At 44.4% G+C, this 17,984-nt stretch overlaps 6 protein-coding genes across 10 annotated transcripts in view; 3 read left to right on the forward strand and 3 right to left on the reverse strand.

Moving 5' to 3' along the window:
- The window catches only part of LOC126560468 (60S ribosomal protein L10-like), a 277,878-nt gene that overhangs the window by 123,385 nt on the left and 136,509 nt on the right, over positions 1-17,984 (reverse strand). The window lies entirely within an intron of this gene.
- Positions 1-17,984, forward strand: part of LOC126561545 (probable 60S ribosomal protein L37-A) — a 450,882-nt gene that overhangs the window by 120,088 nt on the left and 312,810 nt on the right. The gene's annotated exons all lie outside the window — the stretch shown is intronic.
- The window catches only part of LOC126556672 (actin nucleation-promoting factor WASL), a 159,723-nt gene that overhangs the window by 113,111 nt on the left and 28,628 nt on the right, over positions 1-17,984 (forward strand). The gene's annotated exons all lie outside the window — the stretch shown is intronic.
- LOC126568394 (transcription factor btd) overlaps positions 1-17,984 on the reverse strand; it is a 147,106-nt gene that overhangs the window by 18,500 nt on the left and 110,622 nt on the right. The window lies entirely within an intron of this gene.
- LOC126558141 (aminoacylase-1A-like) overlaps positions 1-17,984 on the forward strand; it is a 220,867-nt gene that overhangs the window by 5 nt on the left and 202,878 nt on the right. The window lies entirely within an intron of this gene.
- Positions 86-16,978, reverse strand: LOC126558324 (obg-like ATPase 1). The gene is made up of 5 exons (XM_050214323.1): positions 16,794-16,978; positions 14,419-14,475; positions 4,538-4,665; positions 4,276-4,451; positions 86-826 (listed from the first exon to the last, which is right to left on the reverse strand). Exons 1-5 carry the CDS (start codon positions 16,976-16,978, stop codon positions 176-178), a joined length of 1,197 nt encoding a protein of 398 aa, XP_050070280.1. The 3' UTR covers positions 86-175.

The following is a 17,984-nucleotide window of genomic DNA, read 5'->3' on the forward strand; positions in this document are numbered from 1 at the left end:
AGCAACATACACTTGAATCCATTCGAAAATCTCAAAAAAAAAAAAGGTTACATTTGTTATTGCGAGCATCACCTGTGGTCGCTCATTAGCTGAGCTGGGGCAGAAACATGTGTGCATAGAATATCATATTAATGTAGAGCAGTGCGACGATGATGGTGGTGACAGCCTGATGGTATCACTTCTTCTTAGCATCCTTCAGCCCCGCGCCGGCATTAAACTTGAAGAAGATGATATCGCCATCCTCAACGACGTAGTTACGACCCTGCTGCCGATACTTGCCGGCGGCCTTTGCCGCGGCCTCGCTGCCCTCCTCCTTAAAGTCGCCAAAGTGCATCACCTCCGCCATGATGAAACCCTTCTCGAAGTCGGTATGGATGCGGCCGGCCGCCTGCGGCGCTTTCGTACCCTTCTGGACCGTCCACGCCTTCACCTCGTCCGGCCCGGCGGTGAAGAAATATTCGAGCTGCAGCGCTTTGTAGCCGGTGGTGATAATTTTGTCCAGCACCGTCACACACTTGTGCTCCTCCTCGTACGCTTTGCGGTCTGCGTCCGTTTCCAGCTCGGCCAGCTGGTGCTCGTACGCGCCGGAAAACGGGATGACCGGTGCGCCGGGATCGTTCTTGTCGACCCACTCCTTAATCTTCGGCAGCCACTTGTTCTTCTTGCGGATAAAGTCCTTGTCGGACAGGTTCACCAGATAGATGCACGGTTTGGAGGTGAGGAAGAGATATTTGTTCAGCACCTCAATGTCGTGTGCGCTCCAGTCGGCGAATCGGATGTGTTTCTTTTCCTCCATCAGCACGTCTTTGATTTTCAGCAGCGTTTCCTAAGTGAGAGAAGAGAAATACAATGAAGGAGGCAATATTAGTAAAGTTTAATTGAATGATATTTGCATTTATTTTTTTGTAGGAAATATAACAACAAGTCTTTGACTACTGGCCCAATCCTGCGGTCTCTGGTCCAACGATCAATACCATAACTCCATTTCTTTTTGAGCATATCACATCTCTTCTCCTGTTGTTGCTCATTACATGAGCAACCCGTCGGAGCCTGACGATGACACGTTGCTAAAAAGTCCTCTATTGTCCTTCCAACAATGCTGTTTGAGTGTTTTCCTTTAGATCTAAGAGGCACATGATAGTACAGCGACTATACATGTTTTCTTTGCAATCCCAACTTCATCCAAACTATCGATATTATCGGAAGGATATTGAGGTTAGTAGATACATAAATAAATGATTAATTACATGTAATCTCTCGCAGTGCTTCAAAGCACCACAACGCATTCAGAAAGCAAGAGAAAGAAAGTCATATTTACATTGAATGATAAATGGTTTTAGCACGGAAGGGTGGAAAATGTGCGTCCAGCCACTTCATGGAAAAGCACCTCTTGTCAGAATCAATGGGTCTCTTTATAAACCAATTCTATTTCAAAACGAATCCTCAACATAAAAGACTGTTGGAATCGCATAGCACACACGCGCGCGCTCCTACACAGTTTGTCAACGGCTTGTTAATCAGATAATAGTGTAAGCCAAACAAGCTAATAGATGAAGCTTGATCGAAGTGAATGATTATCCATCCCTAATGGATCCATTTTGACGCTTTACTTCCAAAAAATGACTTACGCGCTTAGCAGGTGGTCTCCCGGGCAGGAGAGTGATTTTTTTTTTACTTCGCTCTACTAGTGGATAGAAAAGCGTAGTTACAGGAGGGATCATCCAACAGTCAATGACGGCAATAGGCGAAAAGAAAAAAAGGGCAACAATCAATAGAGTCTGATGAAATGATTAATCTTTTTCCCCGATCCTTTGCTTTGCGGTGTACTTCCTCCATTGTGCATGTGCTTATACCGCATTCTATCCTATCTATCACGTGCCATCATCATCAAGCGACAGTTCGATTGAAATTTGAGTGATTTCCTATATTTCACCTACACCGAGCAGAGTTCCCAATACACAGCGCACTTGTCCGCCCCCAATTTGTGTGTCCACAGGCAACATTACCTGGGGGAAAGTTGTCTTGTTTTGGGGTTTTTATTTCAAGATACGAACGCTTACAAGTGACTTTCTTTTGGGACCATTGTGTGCTTACGTTTCCATTTTTGCTTAGGGGTTGCCGCTGGAATCAATCCTTCCGACGGATGTTTAGGTCAACTATAGTTACTTTAGGTTGTTTTATTTTTTTTATCTCTATCCCTTTCGCGCTGTGAATAAGCTCGAACACGATTAAATTCAATTGAGCGCATTGAACGATGTATAATTAATCATTATTGATGTGAATTATTGCTTGTTTGTTGTTCGTGGTACAGGGATTATACATGATTAATTTTACCAGTACGTTTAGTAGGGGATTGTTTTGGAAGTTGCTCTTAAACAATCATACTTGAGGAGCTTCTTTACATCAATTCTGGATTAAGACTTGAGAAGAAGTGTAGGCGAGAATGAATCTGAGAATGGGAAACCTTTTGGGCCCTTCTGAACGTCCCTTTCGATACTTATGAATCTCTTGATACATGTCAAGACTTTTTGTCATACGCCCTGGAAGATAAGGTCTGGATAGTCTAGGAGATAGTCTGGAGAGTCTATTGGTAGAAAAAGACCTCCTTTGCTGAACACCTGACAAAGACATTTGTTGTAGATTTCTTTTTGTTTCCACAAAAATCTTCTACAGAAAGCGTGTATCTAATTTGAAAATCTCGGAGAACATGTCGGAGCAATAGCTGCACTCCTGCTCTGTCTTGAATTGATTTTTACTCCGCTTCAGTGTAAAACTATTCAACTTAATGAGAATTCAGTCAAGTGTACAAGGCTTGATGATAATGATGTCACGTTAACGTGGAAAGAAAGTTCTCAGGACTCATCAGTAGCAGATACCTGATTTATGTATGAGTGTTCCACAGAACATCTGATCGCACTGTAGAGGTCGTATATTTTGGTCAACCGACAGCAACATAGGCACTTGTCTAAGAATACTGGCTGTCAATGAATAATATCATATTACTGGCCATATCATATTGGGCCGTATTCAAATCATATACTACAGGGAACTGCTTCACTCCAATCATCAGAAAGTACAGAATGAAATAAATTATATTTATTTAAAGCTCCTGATGGCTTTAAATGTGATAAGCTAAATTGGATGCAATCGCAGTCGTTCATGCCGACGGAAAGTAAACCGTCACAAATAGACACAAATTCTTCGAAGCAGAAAATTTTCATTGATCATTGCAGCATTTGTCTTGACTCCGATTGCCTCCATCTACACAACCGTCTAACCAAAATCGTCTATTTTATAATGAAAAAAAAAAAAAAAAATACACACACAGCATGTTTGGGGTTAACCTGTCGATTCATTCATGCCGAAATCAATGAAACGAATGCGTGGATGTTGCCTTTTTTCCTCTCATTCAAACTTATTGTTAATAGATTTAGATGCTCTTTAACACCGCCGTACACATATTATTAGCTGATTTTGTGGGTGCGTCCAGTAAGACGCTTTGCTGCCTTTTAATTCTCAGAATGGCGAGTGACAAGTGAAGGATAGAAACCGAAAAAAAAAGATAAATGGTTGAACGATCCGAAATTTAATTTACACCCTCCGGTAACCCGCGGTACATATCCTCCGGTTGGTTGCCTCTTTTGTTCGATGGGGCCGCTCCTAGACTAACAAATAAGCTCCGGATATCGATACAATACCACCATGACACACCGTCATCTTCTAGATTCTCGGCCGATAGGGTTAAGCGCAACCAATTGGGCGGCTAGTTGAGTGGGTGGTAGAGTAGGCAGGTTTTTGAGGTGTGAAACATTAAATTAATCGTTACAGGTGGTCCAATCGTGAACTTTGATCCGCGGGCCGAGCAATAGTGCAGTATAACAAGCGATATTGTTCGATACAAACTTCGCAGGTAAGGAAGTATCGCCCGATTGATGCCACCAACGGATCTTGCAATATGCAAGAAGGTAAAATTAGGCTCGACCGTTGAGCGAAATGATTGATGAATGCCCCTTTTTTTCGCCCTCCTTGCTTTACGGTCGAAATGAAAGTGTGAAAAGAAAAGTCAAAAGGTTTCAGAAGATGCTCTGATGGTTTTACTCAGCGGGTGCGAATGGCGGCACACATGCCAGATAGTATCTTATCCAACCTGCCGGGACCAACTGTGTGCAAACAAACCACAAACAATCCGGCACGTAATTTGTACATTCTCGGTGGAACTCTACGGGGCGCATTCCGCACGCTCCAAGACGCTTACAATAAGCCTTTTCAACTTACATATTCCGGCTTGCTCTTCTTGTCACCACCGCGCGTGACTAGCTTTTCCAGCTTGTCCAGATTAATCAGCAGCTTTTCCTCGTCCTTCAGCCGCAACTCCTCGCTGATGATGGACAGATCGCGCACCGGATCTACCTCACCCTCGACGTGCGTTACGTCCGGATCTTCAAATGCACCTGCACAGCGACACGGTGAAAATCAGGTATTAAAACACAATCGGCTTTGAGGTTTGATGAAAAAAAAAACAGGTCTTAATACTTACGGCACAGATGGAAAATTGCATCGCACGCGTTGATATGCGATAGGAATGCATTTCCGAGACCTTGTCCTTCGGCAGCACCTTTCACGAGACCGGCAATATCTACCACATTCAGGTAGGCTGGCACCTTGCTAAAAATATATAATACATAGGAAAAGAGAAACAAATAGAATAGAAATGTTTAGTAAGATTCGCGAAAAAAATCGTTTTGTCAAAAATAAGTTAAAACAAATCTTTGTAGAGCGTTTTTTTCTGTAAAGTTTTTATCCAGGATACAGATGCAATAGCTGATAATGATGGACCGTACAGGGAAATTGCATCAGTACACCCAGTTCTGAGCAAGAGCCACTCGGGGCCAGGTAACTGGTGTGCGGTAGAGGACACTAAATAACCGGTCGGTTTATGCATACGGCAGGGGGCCAGCATGTGTGTAATTTGCTTAATTTTTCAATCGAAGCTATCTCGGTTCCATTGTCGGGCTGGTGGCTGGTTGATAATCGCCCCCGGGATCTCCGTTTAACCGATGTTTCTTGTACTGGAGCTGACGGTGCACAGAAAAAAAAAAAACGAATCGACAACCACAGCCTCCGAGGTATGTGAGGTGACGGTAAAAAGGGCACATACTTGAAAGCCCTGACAGTCAACCGTGAACTGGTAGACAAAATTAATGCAATGCAAAACAGAAACAGGGTCACGGTTTATATTGCAAACTGTTGAGGAGAGAAGGCCCTTGGCGATATTTATCATAAAGATATAAGAACATATTACTCAAGTTAATCTTTGAAATATTGCTGCAACTCTGTGGAATGCAAATAACAGTCAGATTGATCCAACAATTTCACAATGATTAAACATTCATTGTGAAATGCAACATTCAAATTATCTGTATGTGTATGATATGATTTTCCTACGGAATAAATCTATCTAAGGCGATCCATACAGGAGGGCAGACCAGTTGCAGAGGCGACAACTCGGTTGGGGTTCACACGTCAGGACTGGGGACTGGTGTTCCAATCCCATACAAACCGCGGTCTCCCATCGTAAGGAATTGAAGGTCCAACTTACGTTGTATCAGTAAGTCTAGTAATCCATTCGATCGCCAGAGTGACCACTAGTGTGTAGGTAGTTAAGCCTAGAAGCAAAAGACATCAACCTTCTTTATATTCTCGGAATAGATTTTACGGAAGAACTCTAGACCAGATATCGGGACAAAGTCCCATCCATCAGCAGATTTTTTGTCAAGTAATTATTTCATTTAAAATTCATCATTTAAAATGGTCGGAAGGCCATATCAAGAAGTGCCAGAATCTTATAGATCCGGCTGACAATCAAATGTGACACAATAGTTGACCGTTTTTTCCCTAGGACCTAGGACTTCTAAGCACAAAATTCTATCAATTTTTCGCTATAGCTACCTTAAATAAATAGTCTCAAATTGGGTTTCATAATTTTACAGCATGTAGTCAACTAGTATGAACCTAGGAACCAGAGGAACCTAGAGAAGCAAATTTTTCTCAAGGTTGTTGGCTTAAGAAAGGTAATACCGGCTAACCGATGACTTACAAGACTTACAAGAGATCAGCAACAGTTCGGCAGGGATTCTAGTATCGGTTCTGACGTGTGCTTCCGGTTCGGAAGACCAATGGACTGAAAAGAAACATTTCAAAATAATAGTGCTTCAACTATGATAGGAGTGAAAAATTCCTGGACTCTGGGTTCTAGATTTCTGTACGCCTTGAGAGGTATAGTGACAGTGTGAAAAAAAAAACTTTAACTTTGACACAATTCCACAAAATGGCTTGTACATTACTCATTGATCTTGTAAACCCTGTACCGTTACTCTTGTACTCCACACGCACGATGGAGAAGATCGAAAGGACTGGTGGTTTTCTTCCCTGCGTAGTCAAGAAGCACGGCAAAGTGCACACAATTACGCGCAACATTTTCAACTGCAACTACTTGCCCGATGCACAATGTATGAAATCGCGCGCGCACTATTATTTCGGTTTACCGAGTTTCCCCCCTCACCGACTTGCCGGTCTTGTTTTTGCACCGCCGATTTCCGCTGGTTAGTGATTCGACTTAATACGCTCAATCTGCATATCTCACACACATAGTCGTCGTACTACTGCTCGTTAAGACACGGCTCCACCGGTCCTAGGCGTCCTTAGCATTTTACCTCCCTTACCCGTCACAAACGTCACTAAACCTTCGATCGAAAATCATGACAGGGAGCGCATTGTGGGAGAAGGGAAATTTCTGCGAAGGTACCTAATTTCGGCTATTATTGATCCCCCCCCCCCCCCCTCTCGCCACTCCTTGCTTTTGCTTGCGTCGGCTCCTGATTGTGGTTGTGGAGCGTCTGTCTCGACCCGGGTTCGACCCGCCGGTTGCGACCCTTCGATCGATCGGGAGAAAATCGATTTGTCCTTCCCTGGGAAAAGGGTAGCCTCCGGAGGACTGTGCCGCCGTTGCTGCCGTGTTCGGTGCCGGACGGGCTTCGGAAAGGGATCGGAGGGGGGGGGGGGGGAGAAGATTGCCCTCGACGAAAGTAGCAATTATATGCGGACTCGTTCTAGAGGTACATTTTGATATGCTAATGCCGCGCGGATACTTTTCCGTGGACTTAACGCGAAATTTAAGACGAAAGAAAAAAAGGCAAAGAATTCTGGCATGTGTGCGAATCTGTATGTGACTGGGTGTTTGTGTGTAATGGGAGGTCACGTCGAGGATGTTCGAATGATGAGCTCCGCGTAGGACGCTCGCGACGGTAAGCATCATCAGACGGGCGGTTGTTTTTTACACTGTTGATGATTCCAGGCGTATAATCAAACTCTAGCAAATTTAGCTCCTAGAAGGGGAAAACTAATGCCCTGATTCAAAATTGGTGTGAAGAGTGAAAGGAATATATCAGTCCGAAGCTGCCTATAGAGTTAGAAACTAGTCGCATATGAGTTTTACTTGCTGGAATACATCTTTGTGCGAAGGCCAAGTTGACAAGTGTCGTCGTAGGCATATCCAATTTGATACTTCAACGGATTACAATCACTAACTACTTTTGGACATTTGATAAGGAAGCAATAAAGAATTGATTTACTTTTTTGAAGTATTGGAATCTAACATTCGCGCCTAATATTCATATCCTAGATTACGAAAAGAGATTAGCTTTTCGTTATTTTTGCGTTGATTCTGCTATATTTACTCAACGTACCTCAACTCATTCCGAACTCACCAATTTATTAGGGATGTTTGTTGGCAATAGAGATAGCTCACTGGGATCTTAGCTCTGCACCTAACATACTATTGTACCCGTAAAGTAAACGCCACGTTTCAAGTCACAACATCAACCCGGCTAGGAGTGACAATTTGTTTTCGGAGTTGTGCGCCAAGTGTTATGGTCCATATTGACCAAGGCCAAATTTGTGGAGCAGCGCGCATGTATCAAATTTTATTTGCGCAATGAAATAAACGCTGCGGAAACAATTGCGGATGTTACAAAAAGCCTTCGGGGAATGGCCGTGAGAAGGTCGAAGACGAGTACCGTCCTGGCACACCATCCACCTCCACCTCCGACCTCCGACGTCGCCCACGTCGTCCAAATCAAAGATTTTTTGGTCTACAATCGTCGGTTGATGATACGAAACCTATTGGAAAGTGTTGGGATTTCCAAAGTCTCGGTCAACACCATCCTGAAAGATGTTTTGGGATTGAAGCGGGTAAAGTCTCGCCTGGTGCCGTCATTTTGAGGGAGTTTTTCGCAAAACAACTGGCACCCATATTGTTCCGCAACTGCCGTATTCGCCAGATTTGGCACCAGCCGACTTCTGGCTGTTCGAACAAGCTAAAACGGTCGCTTCGGGGACACCGTTTTGACACTATCGAGGTGATAGAAGCTGCAGCGACGGCGGAACTAAAGGACATCCCAGCATCCGCGTTTACCACCTGCTTCGAGGTGTGGGAGAAGGGGTTGAAGAGTTGCATCACTTTGGAAGGGGATTACTTCGAAGGTGATGGCCTTCATATGGCTTAATAAAAAAACCCATTTAAGAAAAATACGCAGTCACTTTATTTTTCGGTCACAGTAGTACATGTCCTTAGACCCTAACCTAACTTTTTGGTTGTTAGTCTCTCAACCCTCAACGGAACTGCTCACTATTGAGCGGTAAGGATAAGAAGACACACACAAACGGTGGGAACATGAATTTCGTGAAGACCAGTCGTCTACATGTGTGTGTGTGTTGTGTACGAATGTACACACAATTTGTGCAATTTTACGTAATTTTGGACCAATTTTCTATAATTATGTCCCTCTTTCTCTTGGTTCCCAAAATCTGTTACCCATAAAGTTGGCGTCGTTTCCTTCCATATTTTTTTGGGGTTTCTTGCTACCTCGCTCTCTCTCCATTGGACCCATTTTACACACTTGACGGTCGCCATTATCTTTCGCTGCATGCTTCTGCAAACTGTGTTGGTGCACTTTTGGAAGCCAACTTGGCAAAGTTAGTTTGGCGGGATATGTGTATGTTTTCGTGCGTGTTTTGCTGAGTCTCATTTGCACATTTGCGTTTTACGGGAGAGCTCTTCAGATCGTCAAATATGTTGCAGTTGGTCGAAAGGATTCCACATCGATTGCTCATTGCAGAAAGGTCATAGCGAGTTTGTAAGAGACTTCGTTCGTGGCGAACTGACACTATCCCCGCGCCGAATGTCTCAGATGAAAATTTCGGAATCAATTCCTTGGAAGACAAAAAAAAAGCTCGGCAGCAGCGCCAGAACAAAAAGAGCCATGTACACCCAACAAACGAACACATAAAGTGCGCAACGATGCCACTGATTATAGGGTGTGTAACGGCATAATGACGTCTGGGCATGCATTTCCGTTGCTCTGTCCTGCAAACTACCCCCGGGAGGGCGAGTTTGCTGGATTTCTGCTTACCGATGTTGCTGCGCTTTCAGAAGCACATCGCAGCCGTACAAATCATTCTTCCACCCAAAAATAAAACGCTGACAAAACGCCGGTTTACCGGAGCCAATGAAATGCTGGCCGGTGTTGGCATGCGTGGGGGGAGGGGGGGGGGGGGGGGCGCACCAAAGAAATCGGAACAATCCTTTTGCTGCCTTCAACAACAACAGAAGAAAAGAAAAAAGAAACACCGCAAAAACCAGCCCAAGTTTTTATTTCTCTCGCTCGCTCGGTCCAAAATGTTCTATAAACAGTTCCCCATCGTCGATCGTAAGAAATTCTAAGAATTTTTCCCTTAACCACCCGGCAGATGATTGCTAGGTGATTTGAATAATATTGTTCCCTTATTTTGTTGTTGCCGTTGCTCTTGCGCGGCCCAACTACTACCACAGAGCACCGCATGCATATATAGATTGCCGTGGTGTGTCGCCGTTTCTCGCCTGCAATTTGCCTCGCTTAAAGGACCTGATAAAAAGGGCTTTTATTTCTAAAAGCTGTTGCACCAGAACCAGCTTTGCGGTGAGAAGGGAAATTGGGGAGGAGGAATGGGAGAGCTTCACTCCTTTTTTTGGGGGCCCTCGCGCGCTCGGCGGTCGTCCGAAACCCCTGGGGATGGAAATATCTGTTCGCCGTATTTGCATAATGACCGACTTGCTGGTGCTTTGCGTAGCAAATAGTAGTTCTCCTGCCGGACAGCAGTTCGCTATTAAGGTGCCAAGCTGCTTCCCTGTGCGACGGTCGCAAGAGACAAGACAAGAAGTGTCCAGCAATAAGACATCGAAGGTTGAAGGTTAAAGAACATGTGCAAATCAGGTACAATTTTTTCCTCTGTTGATTCAAAAAAATGTTTTTTAGTCTCACATTAGCTCCGGCCGAGAAAAACAATATCTCTTATAACAGTAAGGAGCTGGTCAAAAGTCCTGACGACAGAAGAGTACTTGAAATCCCCATCCGGACTGAGTCACCAATGGACTCAGAGGTATGGGTAGATTCATATGAAAAAAGCCCCAAAAAAAACCATAAGACTTCCACACGACTTCCTCTAGATTTTATCTATTTTAATCCTTGCGAACTACAGCAGTTAAAACACCCGCCATTTATAACGCTCCAACAACCAATAGAAAGAAATACAGCTTTAACCCTACTTTCATGCACAAAACATCCCCCCGAAAATAAAACTTAATCCCATTTGTAGGCTCTCTACCTCCCCGCATCCCCATCCCCCAAGGATATATAGGCACACACACACACAACATGTCCGTAGGCGCCATTTTTCTTTCGCTTTCGTACCATCCAAAACCTGGTGAAGGATTGTGGCGGCATGTGGCCCGCGTGCAGAACAGGGATAGGCTCCATTTTGGTTTGTTTTTTTTTCTTTTTCGGTTCGGTTCTGCTCCCGGTATTCCACCGTTCCACCCGGTGGGCAATTTTTCCTACATTTGCGCAGCCTATTGCTGCTGGCTGTAGCCCTCTTTCGCCTTTTTTTTTCAATCCAACTAGCTCGCTCACACGCTCGCTCTCTCTCGCACTGAGCTAAAACGTGCTCCAAACCCTTGGAGCAGATGATGGGGAGACACCTCAGTATCAAAGAGATGGCGTAGGTAAAGGAACGCGAAACGCAACACACCTTGCCATGCTCCTGTAGAAACAAACACACACAGGCACACACTCAACCGCGTTTAACGGAAGCCGCGGAGCCTGTTTTCGCTGATGGGGTTGTTGTTGATGGGTGCTACCGTTTTTTTTTTGTTCGTTGTTTCGTGTTTGCGTGTTTTTTGTTCGTCGTACGATTACATCGGCCACTGGGGGAGGAGAGGCTCACACCGTTCAGGTGCTGACAGGGCCACCCGAATCCCAATTGGTCGATAGGGTTCTCTCCCTCCCCCCGGTTGCAGTAAAAATTCGCGGCAGTCCGTTCATTAGGACTCGCTTATTAGTGCTCCTGCTCTTGCACGATTCGATGGTGCACGGTTTACTTTGTTTTAACGTGTCGCCTTTTGTTTTCCTCCCCAAAACGTGCATAATTCTCCATTTTATGTTTTTGTTGCACACTTTCGCAGCATGATGGCGCTAAATTTAGGAGCTGGATTCTAAAGAACGATAGAGCTTACAGGATTAAACGCTTCGAGAAGTACTTCTAAACCTGGCGCTTAGTCAGTTGTAACGATTAGTCGTGACTGCTGTATATCGACATCTGTTCCTGGCAGAACATCCTGAATCCTGAATCTAACTGAAACGGCACCACAAATTGATCGCTTTGACAGACAGACATGCAAAGTAGTGACTGATGAACGGCAAGGCATGCCACGCCTCTTTTAGTTGGGGAAAAATTTCAGTAGCAGCCAAAAAGCCATTGCCACCGCAAAACCGCCCTACCGAACGGAAAAGCATATGATTTCCATTGCAGCACGTACAACCTTCGTCCTTTCACGAGTCCCCACCGTCTGTGGCTTGTTATGTTTCGATATTAAACGTTTAGTACCGGTGTGTGTGTGTGTACGTAGGTCTGCAGCCCGATGGCACTGCCGCCACCAATAACTATTGTTTATGGTGCCATAAGATATCGGTATCGACGTAATATCGGTTTTCACGATACGGTAAAAGGGCGCGGTTTTACCAATCATTGTCCAATTTCCTACCCCTAAACGGAACGTCCGCTGGTTTCGACGATCGTGATGGCAACCGACCGCTCCGGCGCGGTGCTCGATACGGTCAGTAGACGTATTTAGTAGAATCACTATAATTGCGAAATCGCATTAAAACTACGCTGCGTGGCTTCCGGCGTGCTAACCGGTGTGGTAAAAGCGCAGATAGTACGTTAACGTTTTACGTGCGACGAGTACGGTGAGAGCTTGCCGTTCGTTTCGATTCTTCTGTGGCGAACGGAGTTTGATTTGCGTAGGTGCGTACGGGTAATATTTAAAGTTTTTTTTTTATTATTTCTCTCCATAAATGGAGCTTCAAAACGATTACTTAAAGCCAGTACCTTTAAACTGTATGAAAAGAAAACAAGCGTATTCAAATACATTTCGAAGCGAGGATGAGCAAACAGGTGTTAAGGGACGATGGGTTGACAGAGCAGATATTTAAATTAAAGAGATCATAAAAGGTTTTTAAACCATCTAAAATTAGGCAGCAGCCCAGTGTTGCATAATATAGGGCATCACACAATTTCAATTCCGGAGGTTCTCTAGAAGTTGAGTGGTTGAGGTGATAGCAGCGCAGGGCTTCACACGACAGGACCGGGAAGGATTTTACCCCGGTAGTGAGGACTAACTATTGACTGAGTCTAGGAAGCTATTATATGGACGTTAAGCAAGTCGTTAAACCAAGAATAAGAAGATTCCCTGGGATGGATTGATCGTGGCATTGTGGGGGAAAGCCGACTCCCTTTACATTTCTCTGGCTTTCCTTGACATGATGATACCCGAAGGATAATAGTCAGTTTTCGAGCAATTCGAGTCTTCAAACTAGTGATGAGAATCCAGGCTCAAATAAAATAGATTTTTTGCACCTCCATTTTACTGTCATGAGAATTTTAAAACGTGCACTCTAATCTATTTTCCCTGTATAAAGCATCTTCTCTGCCGAAGCAATAACCATCCAACTAGCTGCCGACGAAGGACTGCTGACCGACCGATCGAACATCATCGTCACCGACAGCACCAGTGTTCTGACCGCCTTGGACCCTCACCTCCAATGATCCACTTTATACCTGCGTCACCGACAAACGTTTTCTGCTGGATTCCAAATCGTTCCGGCTGATCATCTGGTCAACAGAGATCGGCTTCGTCCTACACTACAAGGACAACACTGATTTATGGGAAGATACCGAATCTAGCCATCACCTAAACCCATTCCTAACATCTTCAACAAATCCACTTCTCCACTCTGCAACTTCTGTGACGTTGACATCACCGTTCGCCACATCCTCACCGATTGCAATGGAGACACGAAACACCGAGCCTCCTGCCAACTAGAAAACCCCGACAAACTGCATCAGAATCGCCATATTAGATGTTTACGCATCCCAATTGCCTAATCTGATCGTTCGATTTGAACAATTGTTGGTTAACACGGGATGAGCTATAAGAACTAAAGAAAATAATATCTTACATGTTGATGGTAAAAATCGTTCGGACTCGCTCAGACGGCTCCAATGAATTTTAACCAAGAGGATTTGTCAAATTTCATATAAACGATTGATGCGTGCCGTGTCCTGAGGGGGAGATTTTTTGAGAACGCTTTTAAAATGTTAAGGCGCAAAGTTCAAGCAGAAGTTGGCTTGACTCACGCCGACACAAAGATGAAACCCCAAAGAAGGTTTTTTTATAGGCGACTCGAGCGAACTGTCTAAGAGTGTTGGAATAATATTGAAGATAAGTAGGTTAACTACCGATCGATTGATTGTTGATTGTTGTGTGCTTCGTTCGGATTAGTTGTATATTGTTTTTGACATCCTGGCAATTTTAATTATTTGCCAGACTCATTTTACCACACAGGCGGACATCCAGCAGCTTGGCTACCGGAAAAAGCTCAGTCCGGGTTTAAGGCCTGTGTGTCACCCATATGCGCATATTCAGAAACTATTTGAGAGCTTATCACACGATAGCAAACGCTGTTATTGGTATCGGAATTCATTCTTACGAACAGGTTTGACAGATAGATGCCGATAGGAAAATCGGAATTCAGTATACACAATTCCGGTTTCGTTTTGGAAGCCAAATATCTGTGAATGATTTCGATGATTTTATGAGCGCGTAGATAAAGGAAAAACTATTCTCCTGACACATAAGTGGAAGGCATTTTTTCACTCAAAGGCCCTTAATGACAGATAAAATCCAAAATCAGCCAACAAAATCATCTCCTGTGTTTAATGGGTTATTATCTATAAGTTATTTAAAATTGAAGTTTCACTTACCTTGCTGGCTTATGATATTCGCACAGATAATCAAATCTAGCATCGGGTACTGGGACTCTGCATCGATAGAAAAAAAAGAATAAAAGAAAGATAACCAATTAAAGTATACAAAATAGACTACTTTTTCTTCTTGTTACTAAAAATAGCTATATAGATTGAAAAGTTTCAGAAAATTTCCTTTGCAACATAATTATCCACAAGGCCTGCGTAATTTGAATCATTAAGTTAAAACAGCCAGAAGAACTCTGGCAGCAGTGTAAGACAATTCAAGAAAACACGCCACCACTCGAAAGCGTATGTTTTGTGGTCATTTTGTATCCATAATAACTTCCCCCCCTCCTTCTTGTAAAATCGCAATGGTATAAAAAAAACCTAGTTCATTTGCAAGAAAGATGTTGATTTTCATACAATTTTCAAACAAAACAGAACACACCCTATCCGAATGTCCGTCGCCATTACAGAAAATAAATGCACCTTTGAAGGTGATGTCCTTTTTTGGACCTGGTTTCCCGGGCGACCCCGCACGCCTCTTTTCCAACCGTCCAGACCAATTGTATGTTTGTGTGTGTGTGCGCGCGCGGTCATCTTCTCGCCCATCGTTTGCGGCATCGATGGTTGCAATTTAATTTCGCTTTTTATTATTATCTTTTAACACGCTACCCCAACCAATATACGAATTTGCAGCGATCGTTCGATGTACGGTGTAGGACCGTAAAGGAGACCATTTGTGTACTGGGAGTGAATTGTATGCCCCGGCTGGCTAGGCTGACCATCTCGCGCGCTAAAGGCCCGGTGGTGTTGGTTGCTGTTCGAAAACAGCAAAAGCAATTGTATGCTTTGGCCACGCAAAACACAGCACGACGAAGCAGGATCGCGAGCAAAATGCTGCCTGGGTCAGGTGTAGAAGTGTTGCGCGCCTGGACGTGCAGTAAGTAATTATACGCGGCCCGCGAACTTAGGTCTGGCGACGTTTGATGAAATGATAATGGTTCCCTCCAAACTCCAGAACCCCCCACTTTCTCCACTGGTTTTCGCGCACACACCAGCCCCGTTTGCGTGCGCTCTTAAAACGCTTGTAAACGATAGCAAGTTTCCCTCATTTGAAACTTTCATTTCAGTAGACTGAAAATTTTTAGAATTTTTGCGGATAGGAAAGCTAATAAGTAAAATTGGCAGGATAATTTCAAGCAAGTTCAGGTTATTTGTTGTTTTACTAATAGAAATGAGTTGAGAAGCGCCTATATTGAAAGAAGCTTATGAAACATACTTTTTTTTTTATTTTATGAATTGATACAAAATGTATGACTTACGTAAGGGTAGGTGGGTAACAAATACAAAATTAAATTAAAAGTATATTTTCAAAAAAATAAAAAAATCTGGTGTTTTGCTATATGATAGAAAACATGTTATTCTAGGCATTCCAGGCATGTGTCAAACTGATAGCTCCATTTTATAAAATCTTATTGAAAAAAAAATATACAAAACATACCCGGGTAGGTCATTGGGCATTGAAATAAAGGTTAAGCTGTATTTCACACAACTGAATTTCGATTTGACCGTAAGCATTGTGTGGAAGTTGCGTTCGTTTATCAGCGGTTTTAGAAATGGGGAAGCCAGCGAGAATTGGTTGGTACGCGAATTACGCAGCCCCAGCGGGAGGTGTTATCGAGCATGCCCGGCACCTGTCAGGAGTTCTGCCTTTTTTGCCATCGAAACGTAGTTTGCCAGTTTGGTTTGAGCAGGAGAGTAGTGCACGGGTGAATAATTGCAGGATTTTTAATTAATTCCACACCAACACCGAAGCCACGTACAGCGGGAGGCAGGCAGACCGGCCGGGTGGAGCACCCGTGTACCGATGGGATGCGTTTCTGTAGCCAACGCTCAGAGGAGTCCCAAGGTGGTGTGAGTCTAAATGTATAGGTAAAGCGAACAACACCACCGGGCACCATCCGGGCGTGTGTTTGGAATGGCACCTTCGAGGAGTACGGGGGGGAATGGATCAGTCGCCCTTTAATTATCCCATCATCGCTTCCGTCCCGGGGTCCAGTATATGGTGGGTACCTGGACGGTTTCGCATTAGTTCCATTTCAACGACATCCGAGTTCGGCATCGTTTAATCGGTTGCCCATCGTTACCCCCCGGAAAGGGGGGGGGGACAGAGTACACTCGGCTGGGATGCTTATTGGCAACACTGTTTATCTATCGCTTTCCACCACCCGTGTTTTCCCTTCGGCCCGGTCGTTTGATATGCAAATGAGGGTGACGCGGCTACCACCCATTGCTACCGATTGCGGTTCCTTCCTATCGGTTCTGGAGGGTGGTTGAAGGGAAGAAGGGGGGGGGGGGGAGGGGGGGGGGTTGAAATCATTTCGTACCTGCTCTCGTTAGGGTCGATCGTGCAGAAAGGGAAATTTTCTGCCGGTGCGGCACTCTTCGTCAGCACGTTGAAGAACGTCGACTTGCCCACGTTCGGTACGCCGACGATGCCGATGCGAAGGTTCGTTCCGATGCGCCCGATCAAAGGCTTAATTTCTGGTTCGGCTAATTTCTTCGGTGGCATTTTAGCAGGCAGCAGCAATGACCGTTCTATGTGACTGTGTGAAGCGTGCTCTATACGGGAAGATAGTAAGTAATTTAAACATTATAATTTGCATCTTGCGTTCGGGATTGTTGGACGCAAGCAGCATGGAAGATGTGCTGCAAGGGAGCGGAAATCACCAGGAGGTTAGCGATTATTTTTATATGACCGTACCGTTTAGACTGGTACTAAAATAAAACCGATTTGACAGCACCATGCATGAGCCGGTGCTGCGAGCACGTTTCCGCTCGGCATTAAAGAGAGTTCTTGTGTTTAAGGATGGAAATTGATTAGAAATTTGGCCATAATCGTTTGAGCGGTCAAATTCTCAGCGGTCGGCAGATACAGCCCTCGAAAGTAAGAGGAAAAAATGCATACGTAGAACTATGACACACACATACACACGGTGCAAGGCAAGCATTGATTGATTGATGGTTTTCTTTTTCTTAACTGCGCCAGCAAATCGCATTCAATCCGCTGGCCAGTCAGAACCGAATTTTCATAGATTGATGGTCGTTTTATGTCCGCTCAATAGCGACACATCCTTTGTTTTGGTTAGGCAGACTTTCCGTTCTTTCGTGCGGTTCCAACCCGTTCTAACCTTACTTTTCGCTTCCGGCATACGTAAACAGCCGGCGCGATGGTGATATTATCAATCAGCACAACTTGCGAATCGTGCACACATACGAATCGACATTTTTGGCCTTGTTAGTTCGACAATTACCTTAAAGAACGTGCACCAACTCTATTGCCTGTGCAGTGAAATTGCAATCGAAAGAAAGAACCACACACAGCGGCACAGAAACGCAAACCCGCACACGGAGGAAAACAAACGTGGAACGCAAGAATTTGACGTTTGACAGCTGTGCTCGCACTCACACACACACACGCGCTCTCACGGAATGTCAGAGCGGCGAGTCGAGCAGCCGTCTCACTGCGATTTTAAAAATTCGAGCAAACGCTCGATTTCGGATGCACAGTGGGAAAT

This window comes from Anopheles maculipalpis, chromosome X (assembly GCF_943734695.1).
Source record: "Anopheles maculipalpis chromosome X, idAnoMacuDA_375_x, whole genome shotgun sequence".
Classification (NCBI taxonomy): domain Eukaryota; kingdom Metazoa; phylum Arthropoda; class Insecta; order Diptera; family Culicidae; genus Anopheles; species Anopheles maculipalpis.

Bases quoted from the DNA above. Each gene is read 5' to 3' on its own strand.
- LOC126558324 (XM_050214323.1), bottom strand. From the start codon at position 16,978: ATGCCACCGAAGAAATTAGCCGAACCAGAAATTAAGCCTTTGATCGGG. The intron at 14,476-16,793 runs GTACGAAATGAT...CTATCGATGCAG, and splicing joins ATCGACCCTAACGAGAGCAG to AGTCCCAGTACCCGATGCTA. The intron at 4,666-14,418 runs GTAAGTGAAACT...ATATATTTTTAG, and splicing joins GAATATCATAAGCCAGCAAG to CAAGGTGCCAGCCTACCTGA.